This window comes from Bos taurus, chromosome 22, assembly GCF_002263795.3.
Source record: "Bos taurus isolate L1 Dominette 01449 registration number 42190680 breed Hereford chromosome 22, ARS-UCD2.0, whole genome shotgun sequence".
NCBI classification, from domain to species: domain Eukaryota; kingdom Metazoa; phylum Chordata; class Mammalia; order Artiodactyla; family Bovidae; genus Bos; species Bos taurus.
This window is the reverse complement of record NC_037349.1, coordinates 45,960,949-45,986,048: the sequence shown is the minus strand read 5'-3', so window position 1 is coordinate 45,986,048 and position 25,100 is coordinate 45,960,949. Positions and strand designations below refer to the sequence as shown.

The 25,100-nt window shown below is 39.2% G+C and overlaps 1 protein-coding gene across 6 annotated transcripts in view; it reads left to right on the top strand.

Moving 5' to 3' along the window:
• Nucleotides 1–25,100, top strand: part of CACNA2D3 (calcium voltage-gated channel auxiliary subunit alpha2delta 3) — a 900,236-nt gene that overhangs the window by 832,476 nt on the left and 42,660 nt on the right. For 5 of the 6 annotated variants that reach the window (XM_059879667.1, XM_059879666.1, XM_059879665.1 and 2 more), the window contains 3 exons: nucleotides 961–1,013; nucleotides 2,660–2,715; nucleotides 10,425–10,536. In XM_059879667.1, the coding sequence (XP_059735650.1) occupies nucleotides 961–1,013; nucleotides 2,660–2,715; nucleotides 10,425–10,536 (221 nt within the window). Of the gene's footprint in view, nucleotides 1–960; nucleotides 1,014–1,472; nucleotides 1,684–2,659; nucleotides 2,716–10,424; nucleotides 10,537–25,100 lie in introns of those variants that run through there. The other variant, XM_059879669.1, reaches the window with a different exon arrangement.

Below are 25,100 nucleotides of genomic sequence, written 5' to 3'. Positions count from 1 at the left end.
TCCTAGTTCTAGTCCTTATCAGCAAAATGCTTTGAAGGTAGGATTAAGCAGCCATCACATCAGAAACCAGGATTAGGTATTTCATTTCCCTGCTACCTAAAGGGAACCACAAAAGGTTCTGAGGCTTTTCTGGACCTGCAGCTTGGGGCCCGGGCTTTGCCAGTGTCATTGCCTGTCTCTCAAGTCCACCCACCGCTCACATATCTGGCATACCTAGGTACAAAGAACTGACTGAGGGGGAGACCTGGTATTTTCCAGAATTCAGGAAATTGAATTATCCACATAGGAAATATCACAGGGTAAATAATCCCACTGCTTTTTTTAATTAAAATATTCTGAAATAAAGATTAGCCTGTCAATGCCTTCTTTTATAGAGTGAAGGGGATTTTCTGCAAGGATAAAATCACATGTTTATATGGTTATCATTTTTTTTCAAGTCCGAATATGTGAGTGTGAGAAAAGGCAGCTTAAATCCTACATAATTCATGGGCAGCATTAAAATCAAGTATGTGCAATTTTTGCTTATTTCAATGAATGACATACAGTGATGGAGAACAGGGAATCACCTTTCCAAAAGGCAGCCCTGAGAATTACCATTTGAAATTAGTTATATGATTCCTGCCGCTCAGCATTAGGCTGCGAAATATTAGCCCCCAGAGGGTAAAGGTTTAAGCATCGTTTGCTGAACTTCCTTTTTCCTCCCAGAGATAACCCCTGTATTAGATCATGTTTATTTGACTTGTAAATCACATCTTACCACAGGGGAGTTCAAAGTTTTAAAATGTTAGTTTTGGGATATAGTATCCAACCATTTTCGTCTTTAAGGGAGAGCTTCACTGTTTTTTGACATGATATGAATCTCTCTAGAAGAATAACATTGTCTTTATGTAAAGCCTTAGGTTAAACTACAAATTTTGTGTGTGATACATTGTTTTTAATGAACCGAATTCTTCTCTGCAGCCTTATAATGCCTTCCTTGCTGCAGTGAAATGGATAATGACAGAACTTGTCTTGTAAGTACAATTTGCTGCGTTTTTAAAAAAGCATTACTTTTCTGTGTTCTAAAGTGAATTGAGAGATTGTGCTTCATGCTTCCAATAACCATTAGATGATTCCTCACACTCTGTGATAAACTCACTGAACATCTCGAAATATTGAATGTAGAGTCCAAAAGATCATCTTTTAATAGGTGAATCGTGGCCACTGCTTATGCCCTTATGTCACTGTTTAGCAGACTAACAGCTTGCAGTACACAAACCAAATTTATTTATTGTGGTTACTGTTAAATTTAACATCGACGTCTGGCTGTTTTTAATGCAGCCTGGGTGGGCTGTGGTCAGAAGAACAAATTGCCAGGGCTGTCCACCGTGCTGCTTTGGATGTCTTGGCATGTGCAGGCGTGGGGGCCTGTGCAGTCATGGGTCAGGGGCTTTCTCAGGTGTGATTTAATTGTTTACCTTGTCAAATTACAGTCCTGCTGGATGCATCTGTGACTTAGGTCAAACTTGAAATGGCACAAAGATGAAAGGCTTGACTTCCAGATGAGATATTGGACACATTACAGAAACCCTGTGTCACACAGAAGGAAGGAATTCCATGGACCAGCATGGAAACCAGCTCATTCAAGCTGCACCAGACTCTCATTCTTATTTTCCCATTAAATTTCTAGTTCTGTGTGTTTAAGGCAGATTTCTTGTTATTTCACGAACGGACAATGTCTTATTTATTGCTTTAATGTAACCTATATTAAGTATAACTTCACGTGGAGAGTAAGTTCTTTGTGTATATAAGAGACAGAAGATACAGGTAATAGTGGGATTTTCATTGTGAGCTGCGAGTGATAGCAGCCATGAGCCTGAGAAGGAAATGACTAGATTTTGATCTATTTCCTTCCATTTGGTTTTACCTGGTAGCTCAGCTGGTAAAGAATCTGTCTACAATGTGGGAGACCTGGGTTTGATCCCTGGGTTGGGAAGATCCCCTGGAGAAGGAAATGGCAACCCACTCCAGTATTCTGCCATGAAGAATTCAATGGACTGTGTAGACAATGGTATTGTAAAGAGTCAGACACGACTGAGCAACTTTCACTTTCATTGGCATTCTTTACTAGCAATTGAGAAATTATGATTTTTGTGAAGTTGCATTGGGACATAATTTCCTAAAAAGGAGTTTATTCCAATTGTCCTCACCACCTTGCCCTACACACACACACACACACTCAAATACATGTGTGACAGTGTAAATTTTGAAAGTATCCTTTATACTGCAGATCATAGTCTAAGTAGAGACTATTCCGTTTGTATTTCTGAACCAAGGTAGGAGAAGCCCTTTGAATGTGGACTTTTTACTGTGGACTCAGACTATAATAAGAAAAAAAGTTTTCCCTATAAAGCATGATATTTCTCAAATGAATCCCTGAGTCTTAAGTGAACCTGATTTCAGGGTTTGGCTGGCAATGGTGATAAAACAGTCTTTTACAAGTAAGACAAAACCTAGTGAAAATTCAGTGGTTAACTGAATGAACCATGTTGATATATCCAGATATCAGATGATGTTATTCTTTCAAATGAGGTGAGTGATGTTGAATAACACAGAATGTCACTCTTCCATTCAGGGTGTGGGTAACCAAGTAACCCTGGCTTTTCCATTCCCTGCTTAGGTTTCTGGTGGAATTTAACCTTTGCAGTTGGTGGCACTCAGATATGACAGCTAAAGGTAAGGAGCAGCTGTCTTCGTTTTCCTTGCTCAGAGTGATGAGCCCGGGATCCACCAGCTACTTTTTACCAGGGAATGTGCTCGCATACGACTACCCAGGACAAAGTGGTGATTTCTCCTTTCTGTTAGCGGAAGGCATCTTTTGTGCTGAGGGCAGTGCCGTTCAGGCTGACAGAAAGTCCACAGCTCATGTTGAATATACACTTTGACCTGTTTTCTTAACTAAGGCTTTGAGGTCATACACCGCACAAGTGAATTCTTCAGAAGCTAGTGGGCAGTGCTGAAATCTAAAGGTCATAGACGCATCACCTTTCTCAGGCTGAATGAATGAACAATCATTACCTTTTTTACTATTACCTTTCATAAAATATAAATCTGATCATAGTATTTTCATTGCTGAAAAAGCCATCAATGATTCGATCAGTAACTAGTAGAAACTATTAGAGGCCTGAGTTTAGAGCTAGTTTAATATGGATATAAGTTCTGGCTCTGAGATTGGCCTTTGTCAAGTTAGCTGATCTCTTCAAGGCTCAGTTTCCCCACAGTAAGCTAAATAAAGAAAATAATAAATAAATAATATTTATCTCTTCTTTATTGTTTGTGTGTATGTGTGTATTTAATGGTAAGCTAAATCATGGTGTATACTGAATGTAGGACTAGAATATAGTAAGCCTTCAAAAAGGTAGCTGTAATTAATTTATGATAATGGTGATGATGTTGACTTGTATAAAGAATGAAATATTGCCATTTACAGCAGTATGGATGGAACTAGAGAATATATTTAGTAAAGTAAGACAGAGAAAGACAAATACTGTATGACATCACTTATATGTGGAATCTAAAATTAATACAAATGAATCTATATACAAAACAGAAACAGAAAATAGGAAACAAAGTTACAGTTACCAAAAAATGACAGTCCATTCACAGAAAGCCATAGGAAATAATTATAAAACTTAGTAATATTTAGCAAGAAAAACAATATGCAAAATTGTATATGCTCCCCAAACCCCCAATGACTGGGGAGAAGGAGGATGTAGAATTAACTCGGATCAGCAGTCAGGGCACTGGGGAGTCAATAAACAGGGACCAGAATATGAATTAGGAAGAGAAGACCCTCAGATACCCCAAAGAAAATTTTACCTATAACATGAACCTGCTTTTTTTAAAATTGTAGATGGTTTGAAAAAGGAAGATGGGAAGGAACTTACCTAATGGGTACTTGTTATCTCTTTTCTAGTCACTTTTCTTACTTGGCTAGCATGTCCAGATTTTTACTATTAGGGGTGAAAAAAAGGTCCCTGAAATTAAATGAGAGAAAAGGAAGGAAAATGATCAGTGGAGGCCAAGCGAGTGGATGGTAGTTGGTCAGACGGCTGCTGTTCCTGCGGCACCAGTGCCTTGGGACAGATCTCAGTCTTTCCCAGTCATGCTTGGAGCCCTGTTTCACCTAGAGACGAAGCACCTGACTTCTGAGTCAGGCAGCCTTCCTCTGCCACTTGCGGGCTGTGCAGTTCTGGACAAGTTGCTTGGTCATTATGAGCTTTGGTTTCCTTGCTTGTCAACAGAGATAAGATGTGATACGGCTGTGAGCAATGGATTCAACCATGCATGATGCAAAGCCCACACGCAAGGTGTGGCACAGGGCAAGTCACCATGCGTGGGCGGTGGGGCTCCTGTTTTGGGAGCTGGTGTCCCTTTTGGCTTAAATGTCTGGCTCCTTCTGAGGAGTGTGCTCAGTGCTGGGGCAGCAGGCTGGTGGTCTTCAGTGCTTCACTTTCTGGCGTTCCTCTCTTTCCTATTCATATCCACATGGCCTGCCCACCCTGCCCACCAGGCTTTTGTGGTGAGTGCCAACCTTCCTTGCCACTAACCGCAGTCTTACCTTGGTTGGCTTCCCTTCCCTGCTGCTACAGGCATCTGCCCTCACTCCTGTGCTGGTCCTTGACAGGGACAGTTCGTTGTTGAGTTACTTCTGAGTGCCAGTCTCTGTGAACTAGGATATCTGCTTAGACCAGTAACTTTCAGCGTAGGGGTGATTTTGCCTCCCAGGGGTCATTGCAATGTCAAGACATTTTTGGTCACAACTGGGGATGGGAGAGAGCTACTGGCATCCAGTGAATAGAAGTCAGAGATGCCCACAAAACACTCTATTACACATGGGACAGCCCCTCACAACAAAGAATCATCTGACTCAGAATGTCCATAGTGCCACTATTGAGCAATCCTGATGTAGACTGAGGGGTGTAGGGTAGGAGAGATGAATTATGAAGGGGGGCACAATCTTTGCACTCAGAAACTCGTGGAGGTTCTCATTGTGAAATTTCACCTTTCTTCTCCCTTCTGTCTCCTCCAGCTTAGCTAAAATTTTAGCTAAGAGAAATGATGTAATGCTTCAGGTCTGTGTTTTCTGTCTTAGAAACTTTTTAAACAACTCTTAATAGGTAATTCCAAACTGTCTCACTCCACTGACAGACTGCACAAAGGCCTTGTCAGATGGTTAAGTCATCTGCAAGTGCTGTGCCTGTATGTAGCACTTTTTCCCTTCCAGAGTGCCAGCACTGGGTTCTCTTCAGATCCCTTTTACACACCTGAGAGGTGGGGACTGCTGGAATGTGTCGTTGAGCCTCTCCCAGGTACCTAAGTAAGGCAGCTAGGAGAAAATAAGCTCAACCGTAAACCAAAACCGGCCACCTCCGCTGGAGGGCAGCGGGAGACGCAGCTGGCCCTCTGTGAGTCCTGTGTGGAGCAGGCTGCCTCACGTGGATTGATTGTCTCATTCAGACCTGCAGCCCTCTGCTGGGCATGGCTATGACTTTTTCCATTTTATAGATAAAGAAACTGATTCCGATGGTGAATGCTTTCACCCACAGAGCTGCTATCATCTGAATCTTTGTTAGATGTGGATGTGAATCTCAGACCCAGTATAAGCCGGGAAAAGTTCCAAGCACCATAACAATATTGCCTTGCGAGGTTTCTGCATTCTAAATTTACCCTTCTCTCACTGGATAAAGACCCTGAGCTGAGACATACATCTTTGTTTAGCTAAAAATGGAATCCATAATTACACTGTTTATCTGCTTCATTTCCTTAATGAAGGGGACTGTGGAAGGCCATTTCTGCTTGATTATCACAAAGGTATCATTTTGGCGAAGTTGCACAAAGAGAATGGAGCTTGCTGGCACCCGGTTATGAATGAGGGTGCATTCGCAGAGACAAAAGAAGAGGAAAGCTTTTCAAATGGCAACTCTATTCATTCCTGATTGTCTGCACATAATTACTGTGAACCCAAGTCAGTTATTCTCATCAGGGACATTTGTTGCTAAGGGAAAATTAAAGAAATCCAATTGTGTGGATGCTCCACTGGGTGCCTCGTTGTAAGTGAGTGATAGGTCCTGGCGGCTTCGGCCTGAGACGTCCAGTGTAATTGGGGTGAGAAGCAGACAGGGTGATGGCCAAGAGTGAAGGCTCCAGGATGTGACGAGGACGTGCATATGCATTTGGGCTTCAGAGCATACAATGGTGTGACAGGCAAGCATTTCACTTCATTTCTCTGAGTTTTAGTCTCTTCATTTGTAAAACAGGGTAGCAGCAGGGCCGTGCTCACCATGAGAGGGTGAGAATGCAATCTGTCAAAGGATCTAGTGTGGTGTTTGGCTTGTACTAGGCACTTAGTGGGACTTCCCAGGTGGCGCTAGTGGTAAAGAACCTGCCTGCTGATGCAGGAGATGTAAGAGACATGGGTTCGATCCCTGGGTTGGGAAGATCCCCTGGAGGAGGAAATGGCAACCCATTCTAGTATTCTTTCCTAGAGAATCCCTTGGACAGGGGAGCCTGGCGGGCTACTATCTATGGGGTCACAAAAAGTTGTTGAACACAACTGAAGCCACTTAGCACACAGCCACGCACGCACGCATGCAGGCGTTTAGTGAGTATTGGCTGCAAAGGTGGTTTTGCTGTTTAGGTAAATGACGATCATGATCAGTCACTTTCTATGGGGCTCAAGGCAGGCTGTGTCTACTTCCTGAACTTCAATTTTCTCTTCTGGGAAAAAAAAAAAAAGAATCAGTCTAGCTGAGCTCCAACACCTTTGTAAGATGATGAGTTTTGAATGCCTGAGAGTTAAAACAGTACCCATCAGATGACTGGCAGCCTTAGTTATTGGTTTGAAATTCCATAAATAAACATTAAAAACTGGCAAATATATGTGATGTTTTCCTGTAGCACTCCAGACAAACAAACATCTTCATAATAAACCATACTATTTAGATTAAATGTGGCCATGGTTTTATATGATAATTCATGTATTTCCCAAAAGCACCAAGCAACTTCCAGCCAATCTATAGTCTTACTTCAAATAAACTCAAGGGCTTATTACCACATCAGTATGGGTGACCTAGAGTTATGAAAGGAATAAGAATTTATCTCCAGAAAGGATCAAAGCCAAATGAGTCTCTCCACTGAGACATTTGGACTCTTTCCATTGTAACTGGGCCCAGACAATTAGAGATGGTGCAGTTATTAGGGTTATTTAAATCACGTGTGCTGCCTATCTCAGCCTGCCCCCCAGAGATCTTTCTTCCTTTCTCTCACTGGCCAAACTTCATACAGTAGTTAAATATATATGTGTGGGAACCAGATAGTCCAAGTTCAAATTTTGGCCCTGCCACATACTCACTGGATGAATTTAGGCAGTTCACTTCATCCTCTCCTCCATTCACTAATTTACAAAACAGAATGAACACTTTCTCCTATCTCATAGTCTGATTTGTTTAAATTTTGTAATGTAGTACTAGATAAAAATGTATAAAGTGGAATGACATCTGGCATATAGTAATTTCTTAATAAATTTAGCTGTTACCATCGTTATATGCCATCTGCATGCTTGCACTGTATTAATTTATAATCTGTGCTTTTATTTAATCTTTATTTCAGTAAGCTGACTTTTTGAAAATTAAATATTAAAATGCAGCTTCCCAAATTAAAAGTTAGTCCTGTTTGCTGTATGCTGCTGCTAAGTCACTTCAGTCGTGTCCGACTCTGTGCGACCCCATAGACGGCAGCCCACCAGGCTCCCCTGTCCCTGGGATTCTCCAGGCAAGAACACTGGAGTGGGTTGCCATTTCCTTCTCCAATGCATGAAAATGAAAAGTGAAAGGGAAGTCTCTCAGTCATGTCCGACCCTCAGTGACCCCATGGACTGCAGCCTTCCAGGCTCCTCCGTCCATGGGATTTTCCAGGCAACAGTACTGGAGTGGGGTGCCATTGCCTTCTCCGGTTTGCTGTATAATCAATTGTAAAAATAATAACCCTGAAAATAAACTGTATTATAGTTAGCTCCTCTGAGCTTCATGTTTGGCCTCCCTAGAATAAAGGAGAAAAAGAACAAATGAAAGAAAGAAAAAAAAAAAGGTAAAAACTGCCTAGCATCAAACAAAGTCATCTTCCTGACAAGAATCAAGGACATTGATAAAGAAATGGGAAGAGAATGATGTTCCAACCAACCACCTCTGTGTTGTTACTGATGCATGTGCGCCACCTGAAATCCCCTTGCCTTCCACTCAAGGCAGGCCATTTGCCGTTAGGGGCAGAGAATCTGCCATTTCCTTTGTCTGTTTTATTTGCCTGAAAAACACCATTCAAAAGAATTGCTTATTTGCTCAGCAAGCATGTGAGGACACTTCCTGAGAGCTAGTACTGCAGGCTCAGGGGATGGGCGGTGTCTGGAACTTGGCCCTTTGCAGGTGCAATGGCTACCGGCATGGTACCCTCCCTGCTGTCAGGGTCAGGGAGGCATCCAGCCAGACAGTGGTGGCCCAGTAAGGCTGACAGTCAGGATTCAGTGAAATAGCATTCCCAGAAGAAGTGGTGGTGGCTGTAAGCGCGTACGCTTAAGTAGCGCTGGCAGTGTACCAGCCACTTTCAATAGATGAAGTTGTTTGATCCCCAAACGACCCTTTGGACTTGGTTCTGTTCTTCCCATTTTGCAGAAAACATTACAGTGTGGAGAAGTTAAAAACCCACTTAGTGTCACACGGCAGCAGCAGAATTCACAACACCCAGAATTCGTGCTGTTAGCTACTCTGCAGTTAGCATGTAGAGTAACAGGAAGACGGTATGTAGGTAGTAACATGAAGGCGGGGAGAGAGGGGCAAAAATGTATGTGAAAAGACGCTTGTGTTCACTCTGTTCAGAGTTATGCATGCATCAGTCTATTCATTCCTCAGAACAGCCCTGGGAGTTAGTATGTGAATCACCACTTAATGTCAGTGACCAGTTCCTAAAATCACGATTGGCACAAAAAGCTGATTGAGTCTACTTCCTTTTGTTTTAAATAAGAAAAACTACAATGTATTATGCTTCAACTCCAAACCCCCAATCAATTTCCTCAGAATAATTAAAGCTCACTAAAAAGGCCTGTATATAAAAGAATCACGTAAGGATATAAACACTTAAAACACAGCTTTCTGATCACCCAACAATTACCTGGTTGTTACCAAACAGTTGTTTTGCACTCAGTAACTCTGTGATGCCTGTTAGTGCTGGCAGCCTCCCAGATGGACATTCTATGAAACATCTAATGCTGGTTCTGACATCCAAACCAGTTGCATTTGGAATATACCTGGAGAGATTGTTACAAATATACGTTTATATCCACATTAACATCATAGGAAGTTTGCGTTCTGGGAATCCACGTTAACTTCATAGGAAGTTTGAGTTTTGGGAATCTATAAGTAAATGTTCTACTGGAAAAATGTTCATGAGTAAACCTCTTGTGAAGAGTACCTGTACTGCTAGTGTCTCCATTTTACAGGTGAGAATACTGAGGATTAGCTAAAAGTAGTGAAGCAGGAATTTGCACTCCGAACTCCTCTGACTTTACCTTTAACTACTATGCTAATGATATCTATCATCATTGTCATCATCACTAATGGCTTCATGAGAATACTGGCTTTATTTTTGTCTTTTAAACAAAAGTATTGCACTAAGTACTCAGCATATATTGTTTAAATGAGTTCTCAAATCAACCTCTAATAGAAGAACTATATCATGCCCAATTTAAAAATTTAAAATATCAGGTTTTGAAATTTGCCTACTGGACATAACTTGTTTAAATTATTTAGTAGACCACCAAGTCCTTACCAAGTACCTACTATGTATTTACCCATGTACCAGGGTTATTTAGTACTATCTTTACACACAAGGAACTTCACAATAGTAGGATTAGGTTCATGGCTGTGTTTCATAGACATTACGTATTTTACTATTCCGTATTTCAATTTTGTTTCTGTAATAAAACCGTATAACTGTATTATGACCTTTATCTCACCCTAAATAATACAGTGTAGCTTATATTTTATACATTTATTCGGATGTATACGTGTGTGTGTGTTTTTGTTGCTAAGGTCACGTAAGTCTGAGGCCAGAGACCCAGTGAGTGATGTTGTACCAGAAAGTAGAATTCTTGAGATGCATAAATGATAGTTGATCACGCCAACAGAACTGCTTGAGGAATTATAGCTTATAGAGTTGCTTGGCAGATGAAATCACTTGACTAATTAGAAAATAATGCATTATGCTGTGCCTAGAAAAATCACAGAGCAGCAGGAGCGGAACTGTGTTCTGAGTTACTGTGGGCTGCCAGTCACAACAAAGCCAGTGCCTTGTATTCTTTATCTTTTTTTTTTTTTTTCCCCTTATCCCTACAGCCCAGAAATTGAAACAGACCCTGGAGCCTTGTGACACTGAATATCCAGCGTTCGTCTCTGAGCGCACCATCAAGGAAACCTCAGGGAACATTGCTTGTGAAGACTGCTCCAAGTAAGCACCCCTCCCCCTATCCCCCCGCCTCTTTCTGTCTGGTAGAGACCTTTCCCAGATGGGCCAGTGCGGCTGCCATGCCCAGGATTACGATGAGAGCTGGAAACATGGCTGCCCTCTTGTGTGAGGAACTGTTTTCATCAGCTTGGAAGGAGCACCACTTGGCTTTGTTAGAGGGATCGTTTAGAGTTTGGGATGCATTCAAATGTATGAAAATATGTCCTAGAATATAAGAGATTTTTAGCCCAGTTTGTAGATGGTTGGAAGAAGTCCTAATTGGTTTTTTATCCCAATTAACAGTTGGCAATTTATTTCACCAATTGGGGGAAATTTCTCAGATGTTTTTGTTGAAGGCTCCAAGCCTTCAGGATTCACCCAAATCTGACATATTTGGAATTATTTCTTGGTGGCTTAATATGAGTGTCCCTGATTATTAATGAAGTTAGACCTCTTTCACTGGTTTTATTGATCATTTGGAGTCTCTGGCTTCTTCTTTCCTGTTAGCAGTTCTCTCTTGGGCGGTGGGTCTATTCTTACTGACTTGGACATTCTTTTTGTGTTCCAGATATGATTTCTTTGCAGTTCTGTGCTTTGTATGTGTCTTCTTATTCCTTGGTCTGTCTTTTCACTTTTTATAGGCATCTTTAGATGCATGTAAGTTTTCTCTTGCTTTTATTTTCATGTGGTCAAATTTATTATTTTTTTCTTTGATTTGTGCATTTTGTGCCTTGTTTCAGAAACTAGTCTCTACCCTAATGTAATACATATATTCTCATATATTTTTATTCTGAACACATTAAAAAGTTGCCTTTCACACTTAGAACTTTAATGCCTCTGGAATTTATTTGTGTGAGTTTCATGATTTAGAGGTCTAATTTCATCCTTTTCCATATAGTTGGCCTGTTAACCAGCACTTTTTACTTGGTATTTTTTTATTTTCCAATAGCTTTATTATGACACCTGTGTTATAGGCTGGGTTCCCATCTATGTGCAGCTCTGCTTTTAGGTTTTATGGTTTTTGTGTCAACACCATATCTGTTTAATTATTATAGCTTTGTAATGTGATTTGATAGCCAGGAGGAAAAAAATCTGTTTCTCTTACTCTTCTTTTAAGTCAGCCTAACTGTTTTTGCCTCTTTACTCTTCTATATTAATTTTAGAGCCAGCTAATTAATTTTGATGAATTATGCTAGGGTTTTGATTACAATTACTATAAGTTATAAATTAATTTGTAGATAACTGCTATTTTTATGATATTAGACCTTCCCACTTATAAGCTAAATATCTCTATTTATTTACATGCTTCTCAATACAGTTTTGTAATGTTATGTTAGAATTATACCTAAACAGCTTATGAGATTTTGCTTTCAGAAATGGCATATATTTAATACGATATTATCTGATTGGTAATTGCTAACATATGAGAATCTCACTGATTTCTGAACATTATATATCCTGTACCCAGCTGCTAACTGCTCTTTTAGATCTAATAGTTTGTGTATGGGTTCTTTTGGACTTTTTCTCATACATATTAATATCATTTGTAAAATTTTTCCTTTCTAATCTCCACACTTAATTATTGTTTTATTGTGCTGGACTTCCGATTCATTTGTTGAATAGAAGCCATGAGAGTAGGAAACTGTGTATTGTTTCTAATTAAAAGAATCACTTCTGATAATTCCATGTTAAGTATGATGTTTGCTATAGGGCTTTTAAATTGTAGGAAAATATAAATAATATAAAATTTACCATTGTAACTATTTTGAGTATATAATTCAAGGGCATCAAGCACATTCCCAGTGTTGTGCAACCTTAATTATTATCCATCTTCTAAATTGCTATGAGTTTTTGGTAACCGTTTATTAGGTTAAAGAAAACCTCTTCGAGTGTACTTGTTGCTCTGGTTGTTACTGTATGAAACTTGAGTGGATGATAAAATGTATGAAAATAAATTTTTTGCATCATCACTAAAATAATTTTAATTTTTAATATGTGTTTCACCAATATAATTTTTTAAAAATTTAAATCATGAGCTATATCATATATGTTATAAATGTCTTTAATAGTAGTGGGTTATGTAATATGAAACATACTTGCTTTTGCAGGATTGACTTTCATTGTTTGATTACAAAAAACAGAGGACAAAATTCATATCACTAGATTCATTTGCTCATACTGTGCTGTGAACCTTTGCGTCTGTGTTCATAAAGGAGCGTGGCCTGTACTTTTCCTTCCTTTCATTTGACTTTGCTATCAGGGTCATTTTATTGTCACAAATTTACTTGAAGAGTCTATCCTCTTCCTCTAATATCTGTAACATTTTGTGTAAGATTAAATTATCTGCCTGTTGTAGATTTAGTAAAACCTATAAAACTATCAGTGATTGATGGGTTTTTGCTTATTTGTTTGTTTTTGTGTGAGTACATTTTCACTCATTAGTTTCTTTAATGGTTGCATGATATCTCTCTGGAATTTCCATTTGTTTTTTAGATGATTTTGGTGATTATATTTCTCAGAAAATCACCTATTGCATCTTACTCTTAAAGTTTATTGCATGCATTTATAAATAGTATCTTTTTATTACACATGTTACCTTATTTGTGATTTTCCCCTTTTAAATCACTCTCATTCCCCTGTCTCCTTCCCTCGGTCCCTCCTGTGTTTCCTCCTCTCCTCTCTCTCTCCCTCTCCACACTGGCACAGATATGTCTATTTTGTTTTTCTTTCCAAAGAATCATCATTGAGTTCGCTTCATTCTCTCTGTTTCTCTGACTTTCTGTTTCATTTATTTTGCTTCTTCAGTGTATCATTATCTTCTATGTTTTGGGGACTTACTCTTTTTTTTTTTTAATTCTTCTACCATTTTGAGTTTGATACTTAACTTTTTCAGCTTCATTTGTATGTAAACATACATATATATATATATATGATTTCTCTCTACATTCCAGCTTATCTTTGTAAATTTAATATAGTTTCATTGTTATTCAGCTCTAAGTTTTCTAACCTTCACTTTTTTTTTTTTGATCTGTAAATTTTTAAATAGTGTTTTAAGATTTCCTAATCTATGGGTTTTGAGGCTATCTTTTATTTTATTATTGATATCTAACTAAATGACAGTGTTGTCTATATAACAAATGTGTTTTAATATGTGTGGAGATTTGCTTTGTATTCTAGTATTTGTCTCTGTGGTTTTAAAAGCAAGTTTTATTCTCTAAAAGCTGAGTGTAGAGATTAATATGTATCCATTGGATCAGGTGTGTTTATTGTGTTTCAAACTTCTTTTCTTGGTCTATTTTAGATGTCAAGCTCTCACCAGGCTTATGTATTTTTCCATTTTTTCATGTCATTCACTTTGTTTTGCTTTCTATATTGTGAAGCTATGTTACCATGGACATTTCTGTTCAAGAGTGGTATAGCTTCCTAATGAACCATTCCTTTTATCTTTTGTGTAATAACTCTCTTTATATGGAAGTGCTTTATGCTTTAATGCCTCTTTTGTTTGCTAATAGCATAGGATTAGGACTTCTTCTTTAGATAATATTTCCTAGGTACATTTACCCCACACACATACATTTTCGACTTTTCTGTCATTATGCATTACAATTATAAATAGAATGTAGCTGGATTTAAAATCTTATTATCTCTATTATTGACAGATTTAATCTTAAAATTTATTGTGCTTACCAGCAAGTTTGGATGCATTTCTATTATCATTTTATGTTTTTTCTTCCCCATGTTTTTTTCTTTTCTTTTTTCTTTCTTTTTTGCCGCCTATTATATTCATTCTGTTTTCTCCATTCCCTTGTTTCCCTTATTAGTATACTAGTGTATTCCAGTAAAGTATACATTCTGTTTCAGTTGGTCAGGATCTCTTCCTTCCAGGAAGATCTGTTCCTCCAGAGCAAACAAGGCCTTAGGACCTTTGACTTGGATTATATCTCATCTCTTTCATGTAGTATTTTCTAACATTTTAGTTCTACTGTGTTCTTAACCTACCAACTATATTATTATTATTATTGCTGCCTATAGTAAATGAGATGCTTACTGCTTTGTTTACTTACCATTGCCTTTTTTAAAACCATTGTTTTTGGTTCTACGGTATATTAGAAATTGATTTCAAGAATGATCTGGGAGTGACAAATTATCTCATTCTTTATTTAAATTCTTATTTAATATGTACTCTACAGTGATAGTTTAACTTCATACTATCTAAATTGATACTTTAAAAATCCTATTCCATTGTCTTATGACTTTTAGTTTTGCATCTTTGTAAGTAGTCTGGCTTTTCATTCCTCTCTGATGGTTTTTAAAGTGTGTCTCTTTAATGTTCTGATGTATCACTGAAGTGTATTTAGATTTAAATGTATTTCTGTTTGTGTACTTTATTCTATATAATTTCCTTAAGCATATTACAGTTCACTAATTTCCTTTTGATTGTGTCTAGTCTGCTGCTTAAAGTGTCCATTGAGATTTTTTTTTAAGTATTGCATTTTTGAAAAAAATCAAGTATAGTTGATTTACAATTTTATATTATTTTCAGGTGTGCAGAGAATCCATTGCAATCTTAATAAGGTTGTTTTTTGTTTGTTTCTAGAAGTTTTATTTGCTTTTACTAAAATCTGTGTTTTTTTACATAGAGCCTTAATCTCAAGTTTCTACACACAATAGTAAAGGCCTTTTAAGATTATTTTAATAGTTAACTTTCTGAGGGTACCAATCCTGTTGTTTCTTGTGTCTGCTTTCTTTCCTGGTTGATCATTTCTCATGTGTTTTGTCATTTTTGACTGTGAACTGATCTTTGCTAATTATTATTTTTGTGGGGAGAGATTAGAACCTGGGTTTCTTCTCATAATAGACTTACACTTGGGCTTCGATTGTGTGTCCTATTGGTATTGACTGCCTGGGAATAATTGTTATGTAAGTTTTTGTATTTAGGAGGCCCTGCATTGTATAACTAGAATGAATATTTTTCCTAAGCAGCATGTAGTTTAGGCTTAAAGTTTTCTCACACTAATATTCTTTATCCCATTCAGAGTCCTGGACAGCAGCAGATTACCAGGATTTTACACTTAGCCTATAAATGTGCAAGTGGGCTTTTAGTGTCTTTTCTTGTAAGTTCTTTTGCATTTAAACACACTTGTTTTGTTTTATTACTTCATCCAGCATCTCTGAGTGTTTAGAACAGAACAGCGTCTGTCTTTGCCCAGTGCACCATCTTATAGTCTACTGTAGCCGCCGAGGACTTTAGAACCATCACAGGAAAGCCCTGAAGCACAGTGGTTAGTGCAGGGCCTGTGGAGTCACAGGGTTCAGAGTGTGAGCCCTAGTGTCATGAAATGCAAATTGTGTGACCTTGAGTAAAAACCGAAACTCTCTGACACTCAGCTTCTTCCTGGGTAATTTGGGGGATAATAATAGTGAGCATAGCATTGGCTTTTTGTAAGATGTAAGTGGGAAATTTTATGCTGTGAATTGACATAATGCTTGGAAGAGAGTAAGTACTCAATATACGGCCACACTTAACTGAAAGTAAAAGTCACTCAGTGGTGTCCGACCCTTTGCAACCCCATGGTCTATAGAGTCCATGGAATTCTCCAGGTCAGAACACTGAAATGGGTAGCCTATCCCTTCTCCAGCAGATCTTCCCAACCCAGGAATCGAATCAGTCTCCTGCATTGCAGGCGGATTCTTTACCAGCTGAGCTACCAGAGAAGCCCATGGCCACACTTAACACAAGTATAATACCATACCAACTTAGTATAAACAATGTTTAACCTCCAGAAACCATTCTGTTGAAATGTGAATGTGCCTTTTCATAGTCTACCATCAGTTCACTTCTATAGAATTCCCTGGAGAAAGAGGTCTCTCAGATGACCAGTTCATGTATAACTTAAGTACTGTTGACTATTCATGGCTCTGTGGCTCTGTCAAGAGACCCTCTTGGTTTTATAATACTCATGAAACCTTTTGAGCAGAGCGGTATCCTCTCTCCAGTCATGAGGTGGCCAATATCTCTTAGCAGATGATAGATGATCATACTCAGTGGAGTAAGTTAACTTTCTCATTTCCATTCTAAGTGAGAAAACAAACAGAACCAAGATGGACAACTGCTAGGGCAATCAGTATTTTTCCTTGTTGACTTGCAGTTAGAAACCAAGGAGATGAATGCTGCTTGATGAAAATCAAGATTTCAAACTAAACAGAAGACCACCTTTCGTTCACTGGGAGGTAAATGTGTTCTTGCTACATCCTGGAATCTGTGTAGGGTGCTTTAGGAAAGTCAAGGACGGATAAGATAATGAAGTAGATGCTGAGGTATTGACACCTCCCATGACTAGTCTGTTTCACAGTGTAAATTCCACACTTGCAGGAGTGTGGGTTGAAAACTCACAGGAGGTTGGGAAGTTGAGAAGGTCATGTACAATTTGCTGGTAGCAATGAAAAGATAAGATTTTGCTTTCAAAGCTTTATTTCAAGGCTACTGCCCAGCAGCTCTGTCAAAAACTATGGAGGCAAAACACAGTAAAGGTTCTGGGGTCTGAGTGAGGAGAGAAACAGGGACTTGTGCTTTTCCTTTTTCTTTTTTAAATTAATTATTTTTTTATGTATTTGACTGCAGCAGGATTCTTAGTTGCAGCACTCGGGAGCTTCAATATTCACTGTGGCATGGGGATCTTTTATTAATAGTTGGGGCATGTGGACTTAGTTGCAGCATGTGGGATCTAGTTTCCCGGCCAGGGATGGAACCTAGGCACCCTGTATTGGGTGTCTTAGCCACTGGCTAACCAAGGAAGTCCCTTTTCTTTCTTTTTAACTAAAAATTTTATTAACTAGAACAAATACAGAGAAGTGTACAAACCATAAGTTTGCCAGCTGATTAGTTTTCTCACAAAGGGGACACATGTATGTAACCAGCACTCAGGCTAAGAAGTGAAAGAACATTACCAGCCTCACAGGAGGTCCTAAACCTCTCCCTTTCTGTGCACAACCTCCACTTACCATATGATAACCCCTCTCTAGATTTCTAACATCATAGACTGGTTTTGCCTGTTTCTAATATCTAGTTTGTTGTTATTATTCAGTTGCTCAGTCATGTCCAACTCTTTGTAACCCCATGGAGTGCAGCACACAGGCTTCCCTGTCCTTCACCATCTCCTGGAGCTTGGTCAAACTCATGTCCATTGAGTCGGTGATGCCGTCCAACCATCTCATCCTCTGTCTTCCCCTTCTCCTCCTGCTTTCAATCTTCCCCACCATCAGGGTCTATTCCAATGAGTCAGCTCTTTACATCAGATGGTGAAAGGATTGAAGCTTCAGCTTCAGCAGCAGTCCTTCCAGTGAATATTCAGGGTTGATTTCATGTAGGATTGACTGGTTTGATCTTGCTGTCAAGAAACTCTTAATTTGTGAAATGACAATTTAGTTTTGAAAATATGAGAGCTGATACATAAATTACCTTAAAGGAGGTTTCTAAGAAATTTGCCTGGGGGAAAAAAATAGGACTTTAGGAAAAAAATTAAAACTAGCTTAGAACTTCAGTGAACATTTCTTGATTCTGTGTTATATCCTAGACACTGGGCTACACTGTGGGGAGTTAGCAATGAATGAGGCACACATGATTCCTTCCTCATGGAGTTTACAAAGAAGTAACTAGGCAGTGTCAGCCCCCCATGCTTCATGCCAGGATTAGAGAGTAAATTTCACACAGCAGCATGGAAGGGAGGCTTGGAGTGGTCAATAGCGGCTTCCCTGGGGCTTCCCCCATGGTCCAGTGGTTAGAAATCTGCCTTGCAGTGCATTGGGTGCAGGTTTGATCCCTGGTAAAAGAAGTAAGATCCCATATGCCACAGAACAACTAAACCCACGTGCCACAACTAAAGGGTCCATGCGCTGCAACAGAGAGACCCCATGTGCCACGACCAAGGCCCCAGCGGAGCCAAAGACATACATATTTCTTTTAAAAGAGAGCTACCTGAAGAAAGTATAGAATTAAAAAGAGAGAGAGAGGCTTCCTGGATAAAAGTAGCATCTAATGTAAGAACGCCAAGTGTGGAGAAGTTAGCAAGTAGGAGTATCCAGACAGATGGAAGAGACTCATGGAGACAAGAAAAACTGTGGTTTGTTCAACAAATGTTTACAAGGGAAGCTGGGACACAGAGGTAGAGGTGAGACGAGAGGAGGCAAATAAGGCCCAAGTCACGTGGCCCCTTTGACCCTGTCACAGAGCACTAGTCCTTTAAGGACTTAAGCTGCTACCCTGACACCAGTGTGGACTAACACAGAAGCTTTAAGGAAGGGAGGAAAAATGGTCAGATTTCAGATGATGGGAGAAATGACAGTAACGGTGACGCTAGACCAACCTTTGAAGCAGAAACTTCTGATTCAGACAGGCCGTGTGCTGCACCTCTGAATGTAGCCCCCCAGCACATACACACACAGCCTGGTTCTCATCGAGCCGCCTCAGCTGTTTCCGCCTCTTCATTCTCCTCTTCCTCTTTTTAGGGATTAGAAATTAACAAGTTGGCTGGGGTGACTAGTTGAATGAAAAGTCAATTCATGACTGTTTTTTTTTTTTTCCTAATCCAAAAATTTTTGTGAGGCTTTGTTACAAATTTTTGATACAATGCTCTTATCACATCAAAATAGACTCATAAAGAATAGTCTCACTGACAGCTTTTGAAGGATTAAACTCTTTTTTTCTTGTTTTTGCATGTCTCATTCTCTCTGTCTTTCCTTGTTCCATTTTATGAAGTGGAATTTATTAGAAGATGTATGTATTTATTAAAGAATGAAGATAGCATTTTGCATTTTGTATGAGCTTTGTATTCTTGAAATGCAGTATGTCAATGACAGAAACACTGTTATCTGGCTTTTGGTGACGGTCCCTTGTGACAGCAGGTAGACTTTTCAGTACAATGGCCAATAGGTTTGGTGGCAAACAGGCAGCTGAATTTGCCCATCTGCTTTACATTCTATGCGTGTAGAAATTTCTCAACTTTTGCCTTGGAAAGAATGAGCTTTTGCAGGACGAGTTCTCTAAAATAGTTACTAATTTTTGACTAGCTTTGTAGGTAACTTCAGGTCAGCGCCAGTGACATTCAAAAATAACACAATTCTACAGCATTTGGCGACGAGTGAGTTGGAAACTGAGTTTGGTGAAAATTACAGTATTTCAAAAATTACGCACTAAGATCTTTTTCAAAGAAAAACATCTCGCCTCCCGCAATGGAACATACAAAACTGTGTCCATTACAAACCATTTTCAAGGCAGCGATTACTTTCCTCCACAAGCAATGGCAAACCATAGAGCAACCAGAGCACTGCGCGCTTCCCACGGGATCGTGCTTCATGCGGCAGTCTGCTGGTGGCTGTCGTTAACTATAGGCATCAGATAACCCTGGTGTCTACACATCTTGATAAAACTCAGGAAACCATGTCAGGTGCTTCTAGCCATATTATAAAAGTCTTTTTGGTCTCCAACAGTCTTTGAAGACTGGCTGCTCCCAGCTCAGTCTCTGTGTCCTGTTTCCAGAAGCCCTTGTTGGTTTTATATGGAAAAACCATCAAGAGGTGACTCAGTTGCTCTAAATAGAAACCATCACATTGGCAACTCCAAAAGTGGACATTTATCTGTCTATAGCATAGACAGATATATTTTAACAGAGGGGCAGTATGTGATGTTTAAAAAAGGATTTTCAAAAATATAGGGTTTATTAAGAATGCAGGAGCCTAAAAGAAAATAAGAATTTACATAAGAATGTCATTAGGGTTGGTGGTTTGGCTACTTTAACCAATAATTTTCGTCATTCAATATCCCACTGATTATTAAATTAATCTGTTATTCAAACAGCAATCTAAAACAACTCAACCCATATTTTCTGGGCATTTGTGACTGTCAACAAGCTTAACAAAATTGAATATCGAAAAGAATGTGATGTTTTAACTATTTTCCAGTACATTGCTGTTTTTCTTGATACCCCCTCATCCTTTGATGAGAAAGGGATCCACAAAGGTTCCCTTGGAATGGGAATCAATTGCTGAGTTAAATATTTTAACAATTTAAAAAATAATTAATCAGGATGAAATTAAATATGTGTCACATATTTAATGCCAGAGCTTTAAAACCCTTGTCACATTTCAGTGCTGGCAAGATATTACTTTCTAAGGCAAATTAGATTTTTATATTGTTGTTTTGTGTGTCTCTGTGTGTGTCTGTCCTTTTTATGCGGTAATATTACTCACTGCTTTTCATAAGAATTATGTTGCCATCAGTTTCACTTTCGGATCTGCACACAAGTTTTGCTCATCTTCCTGGAAGCCCCAAAAGCTGTGGCTACACTTTTCTTCTCTCATCACATCTCCCCATGCGCCTTTCATTTGTCCGCTAAACTGAAAGAAAGTAATTGGTCTCGAAGCTGTGTTGACATGTTTCGTGGGCTACAGTTCAGAGAACCATAGTTCAGGGATTCCATTTTCCTACAAACGAATCCAATTTCCTGTTGAGGTCTTAGGCTGGGTGGGCGATTTACCGCAAATTCTTCAGACTGTTCTCGGCCAATGCCCTGCAGGTGTTGTTACCAAGTGGGTCTTCTGGAAACAACCTGTAAAATGCACCCACTGCACAAGGGGGGCATGGTGTCTTCCTGGAGTAAAGACTGAGAGAATAGATTCTGGGACTGGGATATCATCTGGGCTGCAGCACTTAAGCATGCAAAGATTTTAACCAATAAGTATTGTAGGTTTCAGTCCACTCATCTCTGAAAGGGCTATGATACCTGCCTCACAGGACCTGTATGTGGGATAAAAAAAGAAAAAATTGTAGCCCCCATATTTATCACAGTGCCCAGCCCAGAGTAAATGCTTCATAAATGGGAGATATTTTTATAGCACACCCATCTGTGTTGACAGCATTGTAGGAAAACCACAGAACTCCAGTCAGCCCCCTCTTCCAGATTTCTTAGCCTGGAAGGTAAAACTAATAGTTTCAATCAGGAAAAGTCGTTGGTGAGGTTTTTTTTTGCTCCAACGAGACAGTCCTAGATAAAGTAGATCTTGGAATTTTGCCACTTCTTGGATCTACTTGAGCTCTCGGCTCATAAAAAATTTGGAATTCTGAATTAGGGACTACACATATTCAATAGTGATCAGATACTTCATTACACAAATTAGATACAGATTTTGCCAGTGGGAGTACATTAGTGTCATGAATAATATAATTTGTAGGCGTTAAAATGTAACAGTTTTTAACCACTTAATTTGTAAGCATACACTAATTTGTTGAAATATTTTTGTATCTCCTGCTCTATAGATTCTTGCCAAACTACTGTACTCAATCTTGTTTTAAATGTGTAAATAAATGTGATTCAATTTCCCATGAAATAATCATCGACCCTTTTAAGCAGGCTTTAATTCAGTTCCAAACAAGACAACTTTCCTACTCTACAGTGAAATTAACACCAAGGGTCAAGTTCTTTCCTTTGAAGACTGAGGGTAATGCCCTTTATTTTTCTCCAGGTTTTCTCTTGGTGTCATTTACTCGCTTAGATCTCACCATGTTGGCTGGCAATGTGCAGAACATATATCAGCAAAATCAAAATCGTTCCTCTGTCTTTGAGTTTTACAGTGTCAAGTCCATGCATCTCAGAAGGTGGTATATTGGAATAACTCCTGGATTCTAAAAGGATGTGATTCTTTCCATCACCAAATACTTAAAATAGGACTCTATCATGTCTAAGTTTTCACCAGTGTGTCATGTAATGTTGATGACCTGCCACTCATCCTTTAATAAAGCGCTACCTTCTTTTCATATTACGGTATGGACCTAGGCTTGAATCATTTAATATTAGCTCTTAGAGTGAACAACTTAGTTAGTGCTGTATGTTTTTGGTTGCTAAAAACATCTTGGCTTTAAAATTTTAAAGGGAGGAGGGAGAAATAAATGCTTATCTTGATAGCTTTATTTTGAATTTCTGAAATATTGCCAGAAGATGAAAATGTGGTCCCAAAACATTAGAATAATTGGGATTAAAACCTCTGATTGATTTTTGTACCAATTCTTCTGAGTCTCAGTTCAGTAAATCACTTTACTGGAGACAGGACTTCTGATTCTCTTTCTTAAATACTTAAAGAGGGAAAAGTGCCCTATTTCCAAAAGCAACAATGATTACAACTTTTGAGGTTCCAGATAGAACGGTCATTGTTGTGTAGATGTTACTATCTTTACTTGCCCTTTGATAAGCCATGTTTGGAGAGGTTTTAGTACAGGAAATGTTGTAAATTACTGTTTTCCCTCAAGAGTCCATGATGCAAAATGAGAGGGGCACATGTCTGTAATGACTAGGCAGGTCTCTACCTGACGTGAATTAGTCTCACAACAATTTCCCATTTGTATGTTTCTTAATGTGTGGGAAAGCTGGGTGGGAGCACATGTAAGTTTGTCTGGGCTCAGAGCACAGTGAGGCTTTCCTCTTCCATGCTGGAGGGTAGGAGACCATCAGAGCCAAAGAATATTTTTAGAATGTTTATTTGCATGCGGAATGGAGGAGTGCAGAGCTGTATCCACACTTGACGTTTGCAAGCGGCCTTTCTGCGGTGCATTGTCTCCATCCTGATGGCTGTCTCTGCTGTGACGCCCACCTCCCCTACCTCAAAGGGCTGTCTGTGTTCCTCCCTTGGGCTTCCCAGTGCTGCACCTGAAGTGGTTTAGCAAGTTGCCAAACCCCTATAGATGTGTGTTTATTAACTCTCCAGCTTGCCCTCCATTTGTTTAGCTTGGAAAGAGTTTATATATTCCTGTGGGTATTAAAAACCCATCTGATGTATTAAAGGAGCTCAAAGGATCGAAGAAGAAATGCTGCTTGAAATGCAGCTTATTGAATGTAGACATAAAACTTCTAGACACAAATCACTTTTTCAAGAGACATATTGTACACTCAAGAAGGAAATTCATTTTTTAATTATCAGCTTTTCTTTGGGACTTGGATTTTCTCTTTTTCCTCAGGTGACCTCCACTCCCCTCATTTTAGGATTGCTTATGATTTTGACAAGACCCCTTGGCGACATAAGATGAAAGGCATTCACCTCGATATAGTTTTCATGCCTAAGAAGAGGTCACCCAAGAACCTTAGCAAACACAGCATCCCCTGGCATCTTTGTGCATTTGAAAGAAAAATGGGTGGAGAGGGTACAAGATGAGGCTAAGAATCACTCATGATCCGTAATTATTGGAGGTGTAAATGATCAAAGTCTGAAGGAAGTGGGAGAAATTCTCAGGCTATAAGCATTATATCAGATGTTTCTCAAAACACGGATACACTGACTTTCAGGAAACAAATTATGCATTTCGCAATGATTCCATTTCTACTGAAGTACTCACCTGTGCAATCTTGGATTATTTTGATAGATCCAAGCCTATATGAGAATATGATGACTGTTTATTGAATGCCTACTTTATGACAGGAGCTTCATGTTCATTTTTCCACATTATTTTTCTTTACATTTTTTCATTTCATATGCATTTCACCAAGTAGGAACGTGAGGCTCAGAGGAGTTAAGTCTCCAGACTGGTATTACAAAGCTACTGAGTACCAAATGTGAGTTGAGTCAAGGTCTCCCTGACTCTGAAACCTCAGAGAAGATTCCTGTGGCATCCAGTTGAGTGGCTGTCTGTCATGGTACCAAGTCACTTGTGTAGCCGCGTTTCAGACTGAGTTCATCTCATGGTCAAGGTTTGCTTTGAAAACTGGCAGTTTCACCATTCACTTGACCTATGGGAAGAAGTCTACAAACATCCCACTGGAAAAGAGCAATATGCTTCCTGAGTGCCACCTTCATGCAAATCTCTATTAAACCTACTTGGAGGTTCTCTCACAGTACTTACCCCATTACTGATCAAGCATCTGTTTGTCTTCCTCTCCCAGCAAATCAGGTGCCATGGGCTGGAATTATGGTGAAAAATAGCTCAGGCCTGGTGTCACGCAGACTGGGTTTTAGCTCTCAATGGGATCGCTTCTTAATTGGGTGACCTTTGCCAGCAAGTAAGTTATCCCTCTTAGTTGTCACCTGCTCATTTGTAAAAATGAAGATACTGATAATGCCTACAGGGTACTGGGTTGATGTGAACATCGCAAGATACAATTATAAAAAACACCTCATCCAGCACCTGGCATTTAGTTGGCATTCAATAACTGGGATGTCTTATACTCTTATATTTCTAGTACTTAACCTAGCCTTGTGTTTAAACCAGTGCTCAGAAAATTGTTGCTTGAGACAGTTTCCCAAGCGAATAGCCTTGTAAAGTGTGAGTGACAGGGGAGAGGATGTGTGTAATTCTGGTAGCTGAGACACCTGTTATTTTGTGTGATATTTGAAAACAAGTATGTGTTTTGAAAACAACTAGAAACTCAGATTCCCACAAGTGAAGAGTGAACTCTGTGATTCTCTTTAGGGAAAGAGAAGGTGGTCCAGAGTAAGGAGAGTCCTTTGCCAAGGTCCCACGGAGAAGGAGCTGCTGATGCCAGATTCAAAGCCCTATGATCCTTTTAGGAATCTTTCTCTCCATCAGT